At 44.4% G+C, this 19,597-nt stretch overlaps 1 protein-coding gene across 20 annotated transcripts in view; it reads left to right on the forward strand.

Moving 5' to 3' along the window:
* Nucleotides 1-19,597, forward strand: part of LOC118389840 (disks large homolog 2) — a 294,551-nt gene that overhangs the window by 231,052 nt on the left and 43,902 nt on the right. For 15 of the 20 annotated variants that reach the window (XR_008147349.1, XM_052529619.1, XM_052529613.1 and 12 more), the window contains 5 exons: nucleotides 998-1,122; nucleotides 13,282-13,451; nucleotides 13,832-13,968; nucleotides 14,526-14,670; nucleotides 15,316-15,487. Coding sequence is in view for 19 of the 20 variants with exons in the window: in XM_052529619.1 (XP_052385579.1) it covers nucleotides 998-1,122; nucleotides 13,282-13,451; nucleotides 13,832-13,968; nucleotides 14,526-14,670; nucleotides 15,316-15,487 (749 nt within the window). In the remaining variant the exon portion in view is untranslated. The remainder of the gene's footprint in view (nucleotides 1-997; nucleotides 1,123-13,281; nucleotides 13,452-13,831; nucleotides 13,969-14,525; nucleotides 14,671-15,315; nucleotides 15,488-19,597) is intronic. The other 5 variants (XM_052529616.1, XM_052529624.1, XM_052529630.1 and 2 more) reach the window with 1 other exon arrangement.

Below are 19,597 nucleotides of genomic sequence, written 5' to 3' on the forward strand. Positions count from 1 at the left end.
AATGCTAATGCTATGTCTGTGCTATTTAGGCTTCACGCCACAGGACCCTGTATCTATGTTCTCCACTTCCATTGCCCTAGCTAGCCAATGGGCTGTGATTATGAGTGCACTTGAGTGAGCTAGCTATCATCACTTCCATCTCATCTCAGCCTGATTGAGTTCTGTTTGTATTTATGGAGAGGGAAGCTTCCCCTGAGGGAGATCAGTGGCCATTGTATTCACCATGCCCTCAGCTCAGCCTGCAGGGTCAGTGGATATTTAGTCAAGAGATGCTCCTACTCTCATCAGTTAGCAATTTAATCAAAGCGTCCACATTCATTTTGTAAGTGTCGAGGGGGATTTGGCTCATAAAACCGATGGAGCTGGGTTGTTGGCATTCGAGAATTATGCATTTTCTGCCTCAGCCTCTGTATTGTGTTTACTTGTTATGAAGTCATACAAATCGAAAAGAAAAAGTGAATCCTGTGAACCCGAAAATTAAGTAAAAAAATGTTTATCAATTTACTTTTTTCAAACTAAAAATGAAATATTGACTTGTGTTATATGTTTATTTCACTTTCAAATTGTTTATTTAGGAATTATTATTTTTTGCTATAAAAGTATGTTTTCGGACATATTTCTAGTACTAGAAATTGTTTGTTCGGATTAGTTTTCAGTAAGTTGGGTGCGTGCATAATGCAAATTAGACAGAATGTGGAATTCTGGGAAAACATGCACCTACAAGAGAATTGCTAAATTGTCAAATGATTTTAAAGGTAGAGTCAGTGATGCACAATGTAAACAGCAGTGTCAGGTTGACTTCCTGATACACAAGCATGAGGCTAAACTTCTCTGCTGTTGCTGTTCACATGGCAGCAGATTGAAGAATACCAGCAAAATAGAAATGGTATTTTTATGTTGTATGTAATATAGGCTAGGATACAGTTTAACATTATAAAGGAATAGAAGTGTAAAAGTACTGGTAGATGTTTTATTAATTGTTCTTCATGCTCTATAGGGGAACTCAGGGTTGGGTTTCAGCATCGCTGGAGGAACAGATAACCCCCATATCGGTGATGACCCAGGGATCTTCATCACCAAGATTATCCCTGGTGGCGCGGCAGCAGAGGATAGCCGGTTAAGGTGAGTGCTATGGATTGAGCCCTTTACAAACGAACACTCAAGACATTGAGATAGCAATTATACAAGAGCATTTTGCTGTCAGAATGAATTTGAACTTTTATTTTTATTTAACCTTTATTTAACTACGCAAGTCAGTTAAGAACAAATTCTTATTTTACAATGACGGCCTACCCCGGACGATGCTGGGCCAATTGTGCGCCACCCTTTGGGACCCCCGATCACGGCCAGTTGTGACACAGCCCGGGAATGAACCAGGGTCTGTAGTGACACCTCTAGCACCTAGATCCAGTGACTTAGACCGCTTCGCGACTCGGGAACCTATGGGTGGCTCATGGACTCTCACCCATCATTTGATCTAAGTGCCTTCAGAAAGTATTCATACCCCTTGATATATTCCACATTTTGTTGTATTACAGCCTGAATTCAAAATTGATTAAATATATTTTTTTTTACCTCATAATGACAAAGTGAAAACATGTTTTTAGAAATCTTTGCAAATTTGATTAAAATTAAATATAGAAATATCTCATTTACATAAGTATTCACACCCCTGAGTCAATGCATGTTAGAATCAGCCTTGGCAGCGATTACAGCTGTGAGTCTCCCTGGGTAAGTCTCTAACAGTTTTGACCATTTCAAAATGTTCAAGCTCTTTCAAATTGATTGTTGGACATTGCTAGACAACCATTTTCAAGTCTTGCCATAGATTTTCAAGCAGATTAAATTCAAAACTGTAACTCGGCCATTCAGGAACTGTCACGTTCTGACCTTTATTTCCTGTGTTTTGTATTTAGTTAGTATGGTCAGGGCGTGAGTTGGGTGGGCAGTCTATGTTTGTTTTTCTAGGTTTTGGGAATTTCTATGTTTCGGCCTAGTATGGTTCTCAATCAGAGGCAGGTGTCATTGGTTGTCTCTGATTGAGAATCATACTTAGGTAGCCTGGGTTTCACTGTGTGTTTGTGGGTGTTCCTGTCTCTGTACCAGATAGGACTGTTTTGAGTTTTCACATTTCTTGTTTTTTGTAGTCAGTTGTTCATGTGTACCTTAACGTATTAAAAAGAACCATGGACAATTACCACGCCGCGTATTGGTCCTCTGATCCGTTTCGCCTCTCCTCTTCGGAAGAAGAGGAGGAAATTCATTACAGAATCACCCACCCAAATCGGACCAAGCGGTGTGGTAAAGGACAGCGACGACAGCAGCAGCAGCAGCAACAACAGCGGCCAGCATCAGAGCAGAATCTGGACTACACAACTTGGGAGGAGATAGATAGGTGGGCGGTCGACCCAGGGAGAGTGCCGGAGCCCGCCTGGGATTCGAAGGAGCAATGCAAGGAAGGTTACAGGAGAATGAGGTTGGCGAAGCCAGCACGGCAGTGCGACAGGTACGAGAGGCAGCCCCAAAAAAAAATTTGGGGGGGGGGCACACGAGGTGTGGTACTAAGCCAGGTAGCAGACCTGAGCTCACTCCTCGTGCTTATGATAAGCAGCGCATTACTGGTCAGGCACCGTGTTATGCGGTTAAGCGCACGGTGTCGCCAGTGCGTGTCCATAGCCCGGTGCGCTATAGGGCAGCCCCCCGAAAGTGCCATGTGAGTGTGGGCATTGAGCCAGGGCGTATGGTGCCTGCTCAGCGGGTCTGGTCGCCGGTACGCAGTCTTGGTCCAGGTTATCCTGCGCCGGCTCTGCGTGCTGTGTCTCCGGGGCGCTGGGAGGGTGCAGTGCGTCCTCTGCCTGCGCTCCGCTCGTGCCGGGCAACTGTGGGAGTGGAGCCTAGGGGAGAGGTGCGTGTAGTAAGCACTAGATCTCCCGTGCTTACCCACAGCCCGGTTCAACCTGTGCCTGCACTCTGGAGGGTCCGGGCTAGAGTAGTTGTCCAGCCTGGGGAAGTGGTGCCAAGGTTGCGCACCAGAGCTCCAGTGCTCCCCCACAGCCTGGTCTTTCAGGCTCCTCCTAACACCAAGCCTCCTGAAGGTCTCCCCAGCCTGGTGGTTCCTGTGGCAGCCCCACGCACCAGGCTGTCTCTCAGTCTCCTCCCTGCAGGTGCTCCCGCCTGTCCGGCGCCGCTGCCGGAGCGTCCCGTCCCGCCTGTCCGGCGCCGCTGCCGGAGCCTCCCGCCTGTCCGGCGCCGCTGCCGGAGCCTCCCGCCTCCCGCCTGTCCGGGCGCCGCTGTCCGGGCGCCGCTGCGGAGCCTCCCGCCTGTCCGGGCGCTCCCGCTGCGGGCGGAGCCCCTCAGCCCAGAGGCGCCAGAGCCCCTCAGCCCAGGCGCCGCGCCAGAGCCCCTCAGCCCAGAGGCGCCAGAGCCCCTCAGCCCAGAGGCGCCAGAGCCCCTGTCCCTCTGTCCAGAGCTTCTGCCCCTCTGTCCAGTGGGGTCATTGAGAGGGGTTGCCATGGTGAGAAAGCCACGGAGGCGGACAATAAGGCGGACTAAGACAATGGTAAAGTGGGGTCCTCGTCCCGCGCCAGCACCGCCACCGCGGACAGACGCCCACCCAGACCCTCCCCTATAGGTCAAGGTTTTGCGGCCGGAGTCCGCACCTTTGGGGGGGGGGGTACTGTCACGTTCTGACCTTTATTTCCTGTGTTTTGTATTTAGTTAGTATGGTCAGGTGAGTTGGGTGGGCAGTCTATGTTTGTTTTTCTAGGTTTTGGGAATTTCTATGTTTCGGCCTAGTATGGTTCTCAATCAGAGGCAGGTGTCATTGGTTTTCTCTGATTGAGAATCATACTTAGGTAGCCTGGGTTTCACTGTGTGTTTGTGGGTGATTGTTCCTGTCTCTGTCTTTGCACCAGATAGGACTGTTTTGAGTTTTCACATTTCTTGTAGTCAGTTGTTCATGTGTACCTTAACGTATTAAAAAGAACCATGGACAATTACCACGCCGCGTATTGGTCCTCTGATCCGTTTCGCCTCTCCTCTTCGGAAGAAGAGGAGGAAATTCATTACAGGAATGTTCACTGCCTTCTTGGTAAGCAACTCCAGTGTAGATTTGACCTTGTGTTTTAGGTTATTGTCCTGCTGAATGGTGAATTCATCTCCCAGTGTCTGGTGAAAAGTAGACTGAACCATGTTTTCATCTAGGATGTTGACTGTTCTTTGGTTTACTTTTTTATCTTAAAAAAACTCCCCAGTCCTTAATGATTACAAGCATACTCATAACATGATACAGTCACCACTATGCTTGAAATTATGGAGTGTTAGTCAGTAATGTGTTGTATTGGATTTTCCCCAAACTTTACACATTGCATTCAGAATGAAGAGTCTATTGCTTTGCCACATTTTTTTGCAGTATTACTTTAGTGCTTTGTTGCAGACAGGATGCATGTTTCTGTACAGGGTCCTTTTTTCCACTCTCACTCTGCCAGGTTAATATTGTGGAGTAACTACAATGTTGTTGTATCACAGCATTAAACTCTGTAACTCTTTTAAAGTCACAATTTCGCCTCATGGTGAAATCCCTGAGCGGTTTCCTTCCTCTCCGGCAACTGAGTTAGGAAGGACACCTGTATATTTGTAGTGACTGAGTATATTGATACACCATCCAAAGTGTAATTAATATCTTCATCATGCTCAAAGGGATATTCAATGTCTGCTTTTTTTTTACCCATCTACCAATACTAACTTTTCTTTGCGAGGCATTGGAAAACCTCCCTGGTCATTGTTGTTGAATCTGTGTTTAAAGTTTGCTGTTCAACTGCGGGAACTTACAATTATGTGTATCAAAAATCATGTTATTTACTCCTGAACTTATTTAAGCTTGCCATAACAAAGGGGTTGAATACTCAAATTGAATTAATTTGTAAACATTATTCCACTTTGACCTTATGAGGTATTGTGTGTAGGCCAGTGGCAAAATATCTCAATTTAATCCATTTTAAATTCCGGCTGTAACGCAAAAAACTGTGTAACATGTCAAGGGGTGGGAATACTTTCTGAAGGCACTGTATACAGTTGAAGTCGGAAGTTTACATACACTTAGGTTGCAGTCATTTAAACTCGTTTTTCAACCACTCCACAAATTTCTTGTTAACAAACTATAGTTTTGGCAAGTCGGTTAGGACATCTACTTTGTGCATGACACAAGTAATTTTTCCAACAATTGTTTACAGACAGATTATTTCACTTATAATTCACTGTATCACAATTCCAGTGGGTCAGAAGTTTACATACACTAAGTTGACTGTGCCTTTAAACAGCTTGGAAAATTCCAGAAAATTATGTCATGGCTTTAGAAGCTTCTGATTGACATCATTTGAGTCAATTGTAGGTGTACCTGTGGATGTATTTCAATGCCACCCTTCAAACTCAGTGCCTCTTTGCTTGACATCACTGGAAATCAAAGAAAATCAGCTAAGACCTCAGAAAATAAATCATAGACCTCCACAAGTCTGGTTCATCCTTGGGAGAAATTTCCAAATGCCTGAAGATACCACGTTCATCTGTACAAACAATAGTACGCAAGTATAAACACCATGGGACCACGCAGCCGTCATACCGCTCAGGAAGGAGATGCGTTCTGTCTCCTAGAGATGAACATACGTTGGTGCGAAAAGTGCAAATCAATCCCAGAACAACAGCAAAGGACCCTGTGAAGATGCTGGAGGAAACAGATACAAAAGTATCTGTATCCACAGTAAAACGAGTCCTATATCGACATAATCTGAAAGGCCGCTCAGCAAGGAAGGAGCCACGGCCCCAAAACCGCCATAAAAAGCCAGACTACAACTGCAAATGGGGACAAAGATCGTACATTTTGGAGAAATGTCCTCTGGTCTGATGAAACAAAAATATAACTGTTTGTCCATAATGACCATTATCTCAACCGTGAAGCACAGGGGTGGGAGCATCATGTTGTGGGGGTGCTTTGCTGCAGGAGGGACTGGTGCACTTCACGAAATAAATGGCGTCATGAGGAAAGGAAAATTATGTGGATATATTGTTAGCAATATCTCAAAACATCAGTCAGGAAGTTAATGCTTGGTCACAAATGGGTCTTCCAAATGGACAATGACCCCAAGCATACTTCCAAAGTTGTGGCAAATTGGCTTAAGGACAACAAAGTCAAGGTATTGGAGTGGCCATCACAAAGCCATGACCTCAATCCTATAGAAAAGTTGTGGACAGAACTGAAATGGGTTTGCGAGCAAGGAGGCCTACAAACCTGACTCAGTTACACCAGCTCTGTCAGGAGGAATGGGCCAAAATTCACCCAACGTAGTGTGGGAAGCTTGTGGAAGGCTACCCAAAACGTTTGACCCAAGTTAAACAATTTAAAGGCAATGCTACCAAATACTAATTGAGTGTATGTAAACTTCTGACCCACTGGGAATGTGATGAAAGAAATAAAAGCTGTAATAAATTATTCTTTCTACTATTATTCTGACATTTTACATTCTTAAAGTAAAGGGGTCATCCTAACTGACCGAAAACAGGGAATTTTTACGAGGATTAAAAGTCAGGAATTGTGAAAATCTGAGTTTAAACATATTTGGCTAAGGTGTATGTAAACTTCCGACTTCAACTGTATACCCACAGTAAAACATGTAAACTTCTGACCCACGGGGAATTTTTACTAGGATTAAATGTCAGGAATTGTGAAATACGGAGTTTAAATGTGTTTGGCTAAGGTGTATGTAAACTTCTGACTTCAACTGTATATGCTATGTTTTGAAGGCTCTGTCATGTAATGGATAGGCTGAAAGGATTTGTTTTCAGATTTACCCCCAAATGTTATCTTACTTTGAGAGCTGTTCTTTGTCCATTTGTTCCATAAATCTACCATTCACATTGTCTCTGTTAGTCATTTGGGTTAACGTTAACGTTTAATTGGATTGCATTTATTCCCGAAACTATCCCTAAACACCCCAATATAAATCTCACATGTGGTACTATGGCAGACTATATGCTATAACAGTATTACTCCTTGTAGAAGTCATTTGAGCCTACTTGAATGCAGAGCCAAACAAAAGTCTTCTTTAAGAGGTGGTGGGTAAATAATCAGTTCTAGATTCGGTGTGAGTCAAGAGAGAAATGTCACTTAGAGAACCAATTACATGCTCTCTCTGTTTTACCCTTGCCTGACTTTGGGGAGCTCTGCTCAGCTTTGGATAAATCACACTGGCGTGTCCAATGAATGTTTTGTTTTCTAAGATGTGCACAGAGACTAATGCATTAGTGGAAAAGGCCTACCGTCTCAAAGACACAATGGCTTTTGACACTGTTTAAGTATTATAGTCAGGCACACTTCTCCTCTTGTGGTAATTTATTCACTGCACAGTCCGGGGAATGTAGCATAACATTACTTATTCTAAGCACATTGTTGCTCTTACGTTGTAGCTGAATGTAAATAGGAAATACTCAAGCTTTTCTCTGGGAGAACTCTACAAAACGTAAGACTTTTGGGATGCTTAGAGCATCACTTCGTTCACAAGATAACAGAAACTAAAAGGGAAGTTCAGGATTTTACAACTTGATGTTCGATGATTCCGCAACCTGAAAGTAGTCTATGGGCCAAGAGAAACTATCATCCATGCTTCCGTTTTCTTTAACCAGTCACTACAAACTCCAGTTAACTTTAGCAACCTCTAGCTGACGATCAATGGATGTGGTAGGGGCAATCGTGTAATCTTTTTTATGTGGTGGGGGGACCCAATTACTGGACATTTTAATAAATGGATCACTAGTCAATTTAAATGCCACTTTAAATAATGCCACTTTAATAATGCTTATATATCTGACATTGCTCATATCACATGTATATACTGTATTGAGACCCAATCATTGGACATTTTAATAAATGGATCACTAGTCATTTTAAACAATGCCACTTTAAATAATGCCACTTTAATAATGTTTTATATTTCTTACATTACTCATATCACATGTATATACTGTATTTTATACCATTTACTGCACCTTGCCTATGCTCCTCGGCCATCGCCCATCCATATACTTACATGTACATATTCTCATTCACCCCTTTAGATTTGTGTGTCGTTGTTGGGAATTGTTAGATTACTTGTTAGATATAACTGCACTGTTGGAACTAGAAGCACAAGCATTTCGCTACACTCGAATTAACATCTGCTAACCATGTGTATGTGACCAATAAAATTTGATTTGATGTAAGGGATTACAAAAAAACAGTAACTGTAATCCGTTACCAGCAAAAATATTGTAATCAAATTACAGATACTTTTGAAAAACTAGATGATTACTTCGAGGATTACTTTGAAATTCAGAAAGGATGTTTGCGATAAAAAATATTTGACACTTCTCTGTTTTCTCAATGACATTCAAAGCAGCATTGAAAAAAGGCGCAAGTTTAAGTTTGTTACACCTGAGCGAGTCTGACCACAAGTCAGAGACCACTATAATGACACACCAAATGTGTTTGATGGATCGCGGGAAAAGAGCAGGAATAGGCTTTTGTAGGCTACAGTCCAAGCTATGTCTTCCAATGGTGTGACTGCTGTTGGCATCCAAAGATTATCCAATTTGAATAAAAGCTTGGTGGTAAGGATGACAGTAGTGGTGTAGTCTATGGTGATACGGATATCACTTATTATTGATATCTACATAGTGCATTGATGTGAATCACACTGCTGTTCTCTCATTTAGCTATTTGCTCCTTACGGATTGTGGTTGTTGTGGATGGCTGTTCACAAATCTAAATAACTATTTGAAACCAATAATGGTTGAATTCAAGAGGTTGAATCTACCTATCAGTCATAGTTTTTCTAACCAGTGGACAGCCAGTGAAAAATGCGCTCTTGCAACAGCTGCATAGTGCTGATCCCAGCCTATGAAATAAAAGTGTGGCTTTTATTGCTCAATCTACTTCATGGTGATAAAAAAAAATCATAGATTTAATGGACACATACTCAAACCCGCACACTTTTGATATACTTAAAGGGGCTGTCTGTAGTTGCTAGATCCATTTATATATACACTACCGTTCAAAGGTTTGGGGTCACTTAGAAATGTCCTTCTTTTTGAAAGATAATTGTAAAAAATTGTCCATTAAAATAACATCAAATTGATCAGAAATACATTGTAGACATTGTTAATGTTGTAAATGACTATTGTAGCTGGGAACAGCAGATTTTTTAATGGAATATCTACATAGGCGTACTGAGGCCCATTATCAGAAACCATCACTCCTGTGTTCCAATGACACATTGTGTTAGCTAATCCAAGTTTATCAGGCTAATTGATCATTAGAAAACCCCTATTTAATTATGTTAGCACAGCTGAAAACTGTTGTTCTGATTTAAAGAAGCAATAAAACTGGCCTTCTTTAGACTATTTGAGTATCTGGAACATCAGCATTTGTGGGTTCGATTATAGGCTGATAATGGCCAGAAACAAAAAACTTTCTTCTGAAACTCGTCAGTCTTCTTCTTCTGAGAAATGAAAGCTATTCCATGCGAGAAATTGCCAAGAAACTGAAGATCTCGTACAACGCGGTGTACTACTCCCTTCACAGAACAGGGCAAACTGGCCCTAACCAGAATAGAAAGAGGAGTGGAAGGCCCCGGTGCACAACTGAGCAAGAGCACAAGTACATTAGAGTGTCTAGTTTGAGAAACAAACACCTCACAACTCCTCAACTGGCAGCTTCATTAAATAGTACCCGCAAAACACCAGTCTCAACGTCAACAGTGAAGAGAATCCAGGATTCTGACCTTCTAGGTAGAGTTCGTCTGTCCAGTGTCTGTGTTATTTTGCCCATGTTAATCTTTTCTTTTTATTAGCCAGTCTGAGATATGGCGTTTTCTTTACAACTCTGTTTTCTTTACAACTCCTCTATTGGAGGGATACGACACAATTCTTCCACGATAAATTCCATAATTTGGTGTTTTGTTGATGGTGGTGGAAATCGCTGTCTCAGGCGCCCCTCCAGAATCTCCCATAAGTGTTCAATTGGGTTGAGATCTGGTGACTGAGATGGTCATGGCATATGGTTTACATCGTTTTCATGCTCATCAAACCATTCAGTGACCACTCATGCCCTGTGGAAGAGGGCATCCTGGATGAGCCCACTCCCATCAGGATAGAAATGATTCACCATAGGTTGGAGGTGATCCCTCAGAATGACATTTATTGAATGACAACCCCATTTATTGTGCCTTTATTGGTGTTCACCTTGTCTTTTAAGGGGTTGAGTGGAACTTGACCATGCCAGGAAAATGCACCCCACACCATAACACACCATAACGTTGAAGATGTCGTTCCCATAGCAACTATAAAAACATTCCCTAACCAGAAACCGTGGATTGATGGCAGCATTCGCGTGAAACAAAGCGCGAACCACTGCTTTTAATCAGGGCAAGGTGTCTGGTAACATGACCGAATACAAACAGTGCAGCTATTCCCTCCGCAAGGCTATTAAACAAGCTAAGCGTCAGTACAGAGACAAAGTAGAATCTCAATTCAACGGCTCAGACACAAGAGGCATGTGGCAGGGTCTACAGTCAATCACGGACTACAAGAAGAAACCCAGCCCAGTCACGGACCAGGATGTCTTGCTCCCAGGCAGACTAAATAACTTTTTGCCCGCTTTGAGGACAATACAGTGCCACTGACACGGCCTGCAACGAAAACATGCGGTCTCTCCTTCACTGCAGCCGAGGTGAGTAAGACATTTAAACGTGTTAACCCTCGCAAGGCTGCAGGCCCAGACGGCATCCCCAGCCGCGCCCTCAGAGCATGCGCAGACCAGCTGGCCGGTGTTTTTACGGACATATTCAATCAATCCCTATACCAGTCTGCTGTTCCCACATGCTTCAAGAGGGCCACCATTGTTCCTGTTCCCAAGAAAGCTAAGGTAACTGAGCTAAACGACTACCGCCCCGTAGCACTCACTTCCGTCATCATGAAGTGCTTTGAGAGACTAGTCAAGGACCATATCACCTCCACCCTACCTGACACCCTAGACCCACTCCAATTTGCTTACCGCCCAAATAGGTCCACAGACGATGCAATCTCAACCACACTGCACACTGCCCTAACCCACCTGGACAAGAGGAATACCTATGTGAGAATGCTGTTCATCGACTACAGCTCGGCATTCAACACCATAGTACCCTCCAAGCTCGTCATCAAGCTCGAGACCCTGGGTCTCGACCCCGCCCTGTGCAACTGGGTACTGGACTTACGGGCCGCCCCCAGGTGGTGAGGGTAGGCAACAACATCTCCTCCCCGCTGATCCTCAACACGGGGGCCCCACAAGGGTGCGTTCTGAGCCCTCTCCTGTACTCCCTGTTCACCCACGTCTGCGTGGCCACGCACGCCTCCAACTCAATCATCAAGTTTGCGGACGACACAACAGTGGTAGGCTTGATTACCAACAACGACGAGACGGCCTACAGGGAGGAGGTGAGGGCCCTCGGAGTGTGGTGTCAGGAAAATAACCTCACACTCAACGTCAACAAAACTAAGGAGATGATTGTGGACTTCAGGAAACAGCAGAGGGAACACCCCCTATCCACATCGATGGAACAGTAGTGGAGAGGGTAGCAAGTTTTAAGTTCCTCGGCATACACATCACAGACAAACTGAATTGGTCCACTCACACTGACAGCGTCGTGAAGAAGGCGCAGCAGCGCCTCTTCAACCTCAGGAGGCTGAAGAAATTCGGCTTGTCACAAAAGCACTCACAAACTTCTACAGATGCACAATCGAGAGCATCCTGGCGGGCTGTATCACCGCCTGGTACGGCAACTGCTCCGCCCTCAACCGTAAGGCTCTCCAGAGGGTAGTGAGGTCTGCACAACGCATCACCGGGGGCAAACTACCTGCCCTCCAGGACACCTACACCACCCGATGTTACAGGAAGGCCATAAAGATCATCAAGGACATCAACCACCCGAGCCACTGCCTGTTCACCCCGCTATCATCCAGAAGGCGAGGTCAGTACAGGTGCATCAAAGCTTGGACCGAGAGACTGAAAAACAGCTTCTATCTCAAGGCCATCAGACTGTTAAACAGCCACCACTAACATTGAGTGGCTGCTGCCAACACACTGACATTGACACTGACCCAACTCCAGCCACTTTAATGATGGGAATTGATGGGAAATGATGTAAATATATCACTAGCCACTTTAAACAATGCTACCTTATATAATGTTACTTACCCTACATTATTCATCTCATATGCATACGTATATACTGTACTCTATATCATCGACTGCATCCTTATGTAATACATGTATCACTAGCCACTTTAACTATGCCACTTTGTTTACTTTGTCTACATACTCATCTCATATATATATACTGTACTCGATACCATCTACTGTATGCTGCCCTGTACCATCACTCATTCATATATCCTTATGTACATATTCTTTATCCCCTTACACTGTGTATAAGACAGTAGTTTTGGAATTGTTAGTTAGATTACTTGTTGGTTATCACTGCATTGTCGGAACTAGAAGCACAAGCATTTCGCTACACTCGCTAACCATGTGTATGTGACAAATAAAGTTTGATTTGATTGATTTGATTTGATTTAAGAGCTGCCAGAACTCTCATTTACTTAAGTGCTTCCTTTATTTTGTCAGTTACCTGTAGTTTTAGTAAGCAGTAGGAAAGACATGTTTTGGACACGGCCAATTATATTTTTAGTTCAGAATAAAATACCTTTCTATGAAGCATATGGTGCAAACGTTTTTCTTTGCTGGGGTGTGTGCTAATGAATACACCCCAACTGTTCAGTAGTTGAACAGCTGTATAATAATCAGACATTCAACTTTGGGCATTGTACTGGAAATGCATAAAGTGTACTTTCTGCAAACTAACAAAACTCACTGCTGACCAAGGCTTCATCCTGAGGATAAAAACACAGCTATTATACATGTGTAAATAGGCAGAATCCCTCGCTCTGCTTGAGCGTGTGTGTGTGTATGTGTGTGTGTGTGTGTGTGTGTGTGTGTGTGTGTGCATAGGATCCCAGCTGGTCCCTTACAATGCGCCTCAGGAGAGTTCTGGCCTTAAACGCGGGGACATGGATATTTGTGGCCTCTCTTCACTGGGTCAAAGGCTAACACTGCAGCAGGGGCCCCCTGCCACACACGCTCACACACGCACGCTCACACACAAATACTGTTTCCCAGATTTGCACTCATGTTCCCATCCTCTTCCTTCCTTGCAGAGTGAATGACTGCATCCTGCGGGTGAATGATGCCGACGTGTCTGAGGTGTCCCACAGTAAGGCAGTGGAGGCCCTGAAGGTGGCTGGCTCTATCGTCAGGCTGTACGTTCGCCGGAGGAGACCCATGCTGGAAACTGTCATTGAAATCAAACTCATCAAAGGACCAAAAGGTTACTAAACTCCCTTTCCTTTGTTTGTCTATCTATAACCAAGCACATCCAATATTCTTTGTTTTGTTCAGTATTTTATCATTGGGGGTTTTGTACCCACTTCTGCTGGCAGGAATTGAGACAAACCCACTGAAATCAATTTAACATGCTACACTGGCCGCAGAAGCGGCACATCAGTGAAGCAGCAAAAACACAAGGTTCTCTTTGCTGAACCATCTTCTTACGCTTCAAATCTACTTTCTAGCGCTACAGTTGTCTGTAAAGCGTACCTTGCTGATACAAGTGGCTTGTGCTTGTGATCTGGAGGCAGCAGCCTAGACCACTAAACCACCCTGGGCCACAACACATTCTTTTTCAACCTCCACCCTATTTCTCATCAGGGCTGGGCTTCAGCATCGCAGGAGGGGTGGGCAATCAGCACATCCCGGGGGACAACAGCATCTTTGTCACTAAGATCATAGATGGAGGTGCAGCACAGAAGGACCAGCGCTTACAGGTTGGAGACCGGCTGCTTATGGTAAGTTACTGCAGCTTCACTATTCCTGCACTGCCCTGTCCTCATACCGCATAGGTGGACCACTAACATACTGTACTGTGAAAGCGTTGTACTGCATAACAACCTTCATAACACATGTATTCAACATCATTCATAAAGGTTTTCAAAATAGAATAGTGATTTATTTATTTATATTTGAGCCATTTAGCAGACGCTCCTATCCAAAGCACCTAGGATTAAGTGCCTTGCTCAGGGACACATTGACAGATTTTTCACCTAGTTGGGCCGGAGATTCGAAGCAGCGATTTTGGTTACTGGCCCAACACTCCTAACCGCTAGGCTACCTGCCAACATTGTACAACAGTGCATTTTTCAGAAGAGTGAGTTGCTTAACTGCAGGTTAATTCAACTGGCTACCTTCCTGCTGCCTCCAGCTCCAGGGGACCACAGCCATCGTAATCTGCATTTGGCAGCACCAAGTAGCATGATGTCGGTCTGGCATGTGAGGAGTGGAACACGATGTTTAACCATCTTACGCAATGCCTGTGATTTTCTCCATGCTCTCTCCACCCCAACAGGTGAACAACTACACTCTGGAAGAGGTCTCCCACGAGGAGGCTGTAGCCATACTGAAGAACACTTCTGACGTTGTGTACCTGAAGGTGGGCAAGCCCACCAGTGTTTACTTATCAGATCCCTATGGGCCACCTGATATCACGCACTGTGAGTTTCACCTCTTTTTCACCACTCTACCCACCCGTGCTCCGGCGTGAATTTTCCACCAGCAGCAGATCTAGGATCAGCTTCCCCTTCCCCCATCCTGACCTTAAGTGGGGGGCAGTGCAAAACTGACCCAAGATCACCGCCTAGTGGCAGCTTTACCCTAGTCCCCCACCTGTAGAGAGACTATTTTAGTTTGGAGTCCGAATAGTGTACAAGAGACCAACACTTAAATGACAGATGAAACCTGTATGAGTAACCTCTACTGTTCTAGATCAGGGCAGTAATCTTTCACTTTGCAAATGAATGTTTCGTTTCACTCTGATGCAGCATGTTTGTTCAACTCTTTAGTATCATCCCTGAGTTTAGATAGAGCCTCAATTTGAATGTGATGTGTGTAGTGATTGTTTTTGAGTGCAATGTGCATAGTGTCATGTACATTTGAATGCCAAAGCATTGGATTTAGTCATATTTCTATTGTGTTTTTAGATAATGTATTATGCCAATGTTCCAACATTGTGTGAGCCTCTAAATGTGTGAGCTTCTAAATTATATATATTTGATTAAGTGATTGGTTGATTGATACGTGTAGTCAATAACTGAATGCTGAAGTCTGACGAGCAATGTACACAACTGTTTTCTTTCCAGCATTCTCTCCAGCAATGGAAAATCATATCTCTTCCGGGGGCAACAACGGCACTCTGGAGTACAAGTGCAGTCTTCCCCCCATGCCCATCTCTCCTGGAAGGTACTCCCCCCTCCAAAAACACTTACTCGGGGAAGAGGACATTAACAGGTTGGATGGTTTTTCCTTCTTACGGTAATTACATCCCTTCCTACCAGACGGCAGTAGTATTACAGGTAGAGCCTCTGTCACCCCACCCCATGTTCTATGGAAACTCAAAAGCAATCTTAAATGACATTACAAGTTGTGTTGGCATTGATTGCTTTGGGGATTTGTCCTCCTGCCCCAACCTCCCTTCCCACCTCCTTAGTCCCTGCTGTTTTCATCCTGTGCTCTGTGTTTTGCACTTGGGAGTCCTGTTGTTCAACTGTGTTGTCTTGTTGCACTGTTTTTAATCTGGTGCTACTTTGTAGAGACACATGTGAAGATATCCTGAAGGGTGGCATGGTCAGTGTGTGCACCTTTTCCACCTTGCTATAGGTTTTTAAGCTTGCTCTTTGAATCTAATAATATAATGTATGTGAAAATGGGCCAGACTATTACGGATCTGAATCATTTATTCAATTTAACGGTCCAATGGAAGTGTTTTTATCTTAATATCAAATCATTTCTGGGTAACAGTTAATAGATTTTCCACTAAAGTTTCTACTAAAGGAGAGAAGTGGAGTGTTATGCTGGAGTGATTAGGCTTGTGGTGATGTCGTATTCTCCTGCCGGCCACTGTATGGATCAGCATTTTGTCCCTGACGCATGGCAGACGTGTTACTCCAAGCGACATCCAGGCTGCGTATTGATTGGCTCAATGCCCAGGCAAATTCAGAGCAACACAAAATGACTTAGCAGTCCTTATGGAGAAAATATGTTTCAAACCTGTCATCAGCGTTCTAGAACAGAAAGAAAGTCTTGATCACTACAAGACGAACTAAGACAACTGCAAGTTAATTTAGTAACTTCCTACTGTACCACATCAATCGAATTTGTCTTCTTGATATGTTTGATAAATTAAACAGAATTTATAAATACTATAGTGCCAAATCATTTCAATATATGTTTTAATCTGCACAGTTTTGCATCTGTAAAATAAAAAAATATTGTAGTATTGTGTTCTAGTTCACAAAGATTCATACAGTTGAGAATTTAATAGGTGGTTTGAGATAGAAAGCACACTGGACTTTAATTCAGAGGGTGGCCCCACTAGTTAACAGGGTTGAGGTCAATTTGAATTGAAGTCAGTCAATTCAGGAAGTGATTCACATTTTTTATTTGTTAAATTATTGAATAGGAATTGCAGTTTAATTCCTGAATTGACTAACTTCAATTCAAATTGACCCCAACCCTGCTAGCTTATAGAGAACCAAACCTGCCATAAATAAATGCAGACGTAAATAGATAAATACATGAATAAATAAATACATTCACATATAAATAGATAAATACATGAATAAATAAATACATTCACACATAAATAGATAAATAAATACATGGATGAATGAATGCACACATAAATAGATAAATAATTATTAGCCCTTATTAGCCCTTGTTCATTTTATTCATTTATATTGACTTCATTTATTTATTTTTGTATTTCTTGCTCCAATATGGTAATGAGGGGGTGTGAAAGAAAATGTATGTGGGTGGGATCCAACACACCATTGGTTGATCAAAGTCAAGACGTGTTGCTCTATTGCATTATTGAAGAATGAAAATGAAGTCACTCCTCATACAGGCCTGATGGGAAAAGTAAGCTCATTCTGAATGTTTCTACAAGAGGCAGCTAGCTGGGAGCTGGGATCTGATTGGGTTTCATCAAAAAAGCTCAGAGAAGTGAGCTAGAGAGTGCAGGAGGAGAGGAGAGATATCTGGGTCTTTGCTGTACTGCAGCATGCTCAGAGCTGTGGCCAAGTAGAGGCATCACGAGTCTGGGCCATGCGACATAGTGGGGGTAGTAGGGGGAGTGGTGGAGGGGTGGGGGTATAGTACTGGGAGAGATAGAAAGTGGGCCACTGAGCAGGCAGGCTTACATCCAACCACACTGATTTAATCTGCAGGAGAAAAGCATGGCTAATGCTGCCCTACAACCAACGGAGCATCACACACACACATACACACACACACACACACACACACAAACACACACAGAAACACACATACAGACACACACACACAAACAGTCTTAAAGTAATGCACATGCAAGTGTTTTAGAAAACCTCTTAAAATATACAAAAATAAATAGCACAGAAATGCACACATAATGGACACATACTGCACACAAAGTGTTACTAATTTGATCAATCACTCACTCGTTACATTAGTTAAATATAAGGTGATACATTATTGATCCATATCAACCAGGAACCTTTAGCAATTAGGACTTTGGCATTTTATTACATTTACATTTAAGTCATTTAGCAGACGCTCTTATCCAGAGCGACTTACAAATTGATGCAAACACCTATGACAACCAGTGGAACAGCCACTTGCATCTAACTCTTGTTGGGGGGGAGTGAGAAGGATTACTTACCCTTACTTACCCTATCCTAGGTATTCCTTGAAGAGGTGGGGTTTCAGGTGTCTCCGGAAGGTGGTGATTGACTCCGCTGTCCTGGCGTCGTGAGGGAGTTTGTTCCACCATTGGGGGCCAGAGCAGCGAACAGTTTTGACTGGGCTGAGCGGGAACTGTACTTCCTCAGTGGTAGGGAGGCGAGCAGGCCAGAGGTGGATGAACGCAGTGCCCTTGTTTGGGTGTAGGGCCTGATCAGGCCTGGAGGTACTGAGGTGCCGTTCCCCTCACAGCTCCGTAGGCGAGCACCATGGTCTTGTAGCGGATGCGAGCTTCAACTGGAAGCCAGTGGAGAGAGCGGAGGAGCGGGGTGACGTGAGAGAACTTGGGAAGGTTGAACACCAGACGGGCTGCGGCGTTCTGGATGAGTTGTAGGGGTTTAATGGCACAGGCAGGGAGCCCAGCCAACAGCGAGTTGCAGTAATCAAGACGGGAGATGACAAGTGCCTGGATTAGGACCTGCGCCGCTTCCTGTGTGAGGCAGGGTCGTACTCTGCGGATGTTGTAGAGCATGAACCTACAGGAACGGGACACCGCCTTGATGTTAGTTGAGAACGCCAGGGTGTTGTCCAGGATCACGCCAAGGTTCTTAGCGCTCTGGGAGGAGGACACAATGGAGTTGTCAACCGTGATGGCGAGATCATGGAACGGGCAGTCCTTCCCCGGGAGGAAGAGGAGCTCCGTCTTGCTGAGGTTCAGCTTGAGGTGGTGATCCGTCATCCACACTGATATGTCTGCCAGACATGCAGAGATGCGATTCGCCACCTGGTCATCAGAAGGGGGAAAGGAGAAGATTAATTGTGTGTCGTCTGCATAGCAATGATAGGAGAGACCATGTGAGGTTATGACAGAGCCAAGTGACTTGGTGTATAGCGAGAATAAGAGAGGGCCTAGAACAGAGCCCTGGGGACACCAGTGGTGAGAGCGCGTGGTGAGGAGACAGATTCTCGCCACGCCACCTGGTAGGAGCGACCTGTCAGGTAGGACGCAATCCAAGCGTGGGCCGCGCCGGAGATGCCCAACTCGGAGAGGGTGGAGAGGAGGATCTGATGGTTCACAGTATCGAAGGCAGCCGATAGGTCTAGAAGGATGAGAGCAGAGGAGAGAGAGTTAGCTTTAGCAGTGCGGAGCGCCTCCGTGATACAGAGAAGAGCAGTCTCAGTTGAATGACTAGTCTTGAAACCTGACTGATTTGGATCAAGAAGGTCATTCTGAGAGAGATAGCGGTAGAGCTGGCCAAGGACGGCACGCTCAAGAGTTTTGGAGAGAAAAGAGAGAAGGGATACTGGTCTGTAGTTGTTGACATCGGAGGGATCGAGTGTAGGTTTTTTCAGAAGGGGTGCAACTCTCGCTCTCTTGAAGACGGGAGGGACGTAGCCAGCGGTCAGGGATGAGTTGATGAGCGAGGTGAGGTAAGGGAGAAGGTCTCCGGAAATGGTCTGGAGAAGAGAGGAGGGGATAGGGTCAAGCGGGCAGGTTGTTGGGCGGCCGGCCGTCACAAGACGCGAGATTTCATCTGGAGAGAGAGGGGAGAAAGAGGTCAGAGCATAGGGTAGGGCAGTGTGAGCAGAACCAGCGGTGTCGTTTTGACTTAGCAAACGAGGATCGGATGTCATCGACCTTCTTTTCAAAATGGTTGACGAAGTCATCTGCAGAGAGGGGAGGAGGGGGGGGAGGATTCAGGA

The sequence above is a fragment of the Oncorhynchus keta genome, chromosome 11 (genome assembly GCF_023373465.1).
Source record: "Oncorhynchus keta strain PuntledgeMale-10-30-2019 chromosome 11, Oket_V2, whole genome shotgun sequence".
NCBI lineage: Eukaryota > Metazoa > Chordata > Actinopteri > Salmoniformes > Salmonidae > Oncorhynchus > Oncorhynchus keta.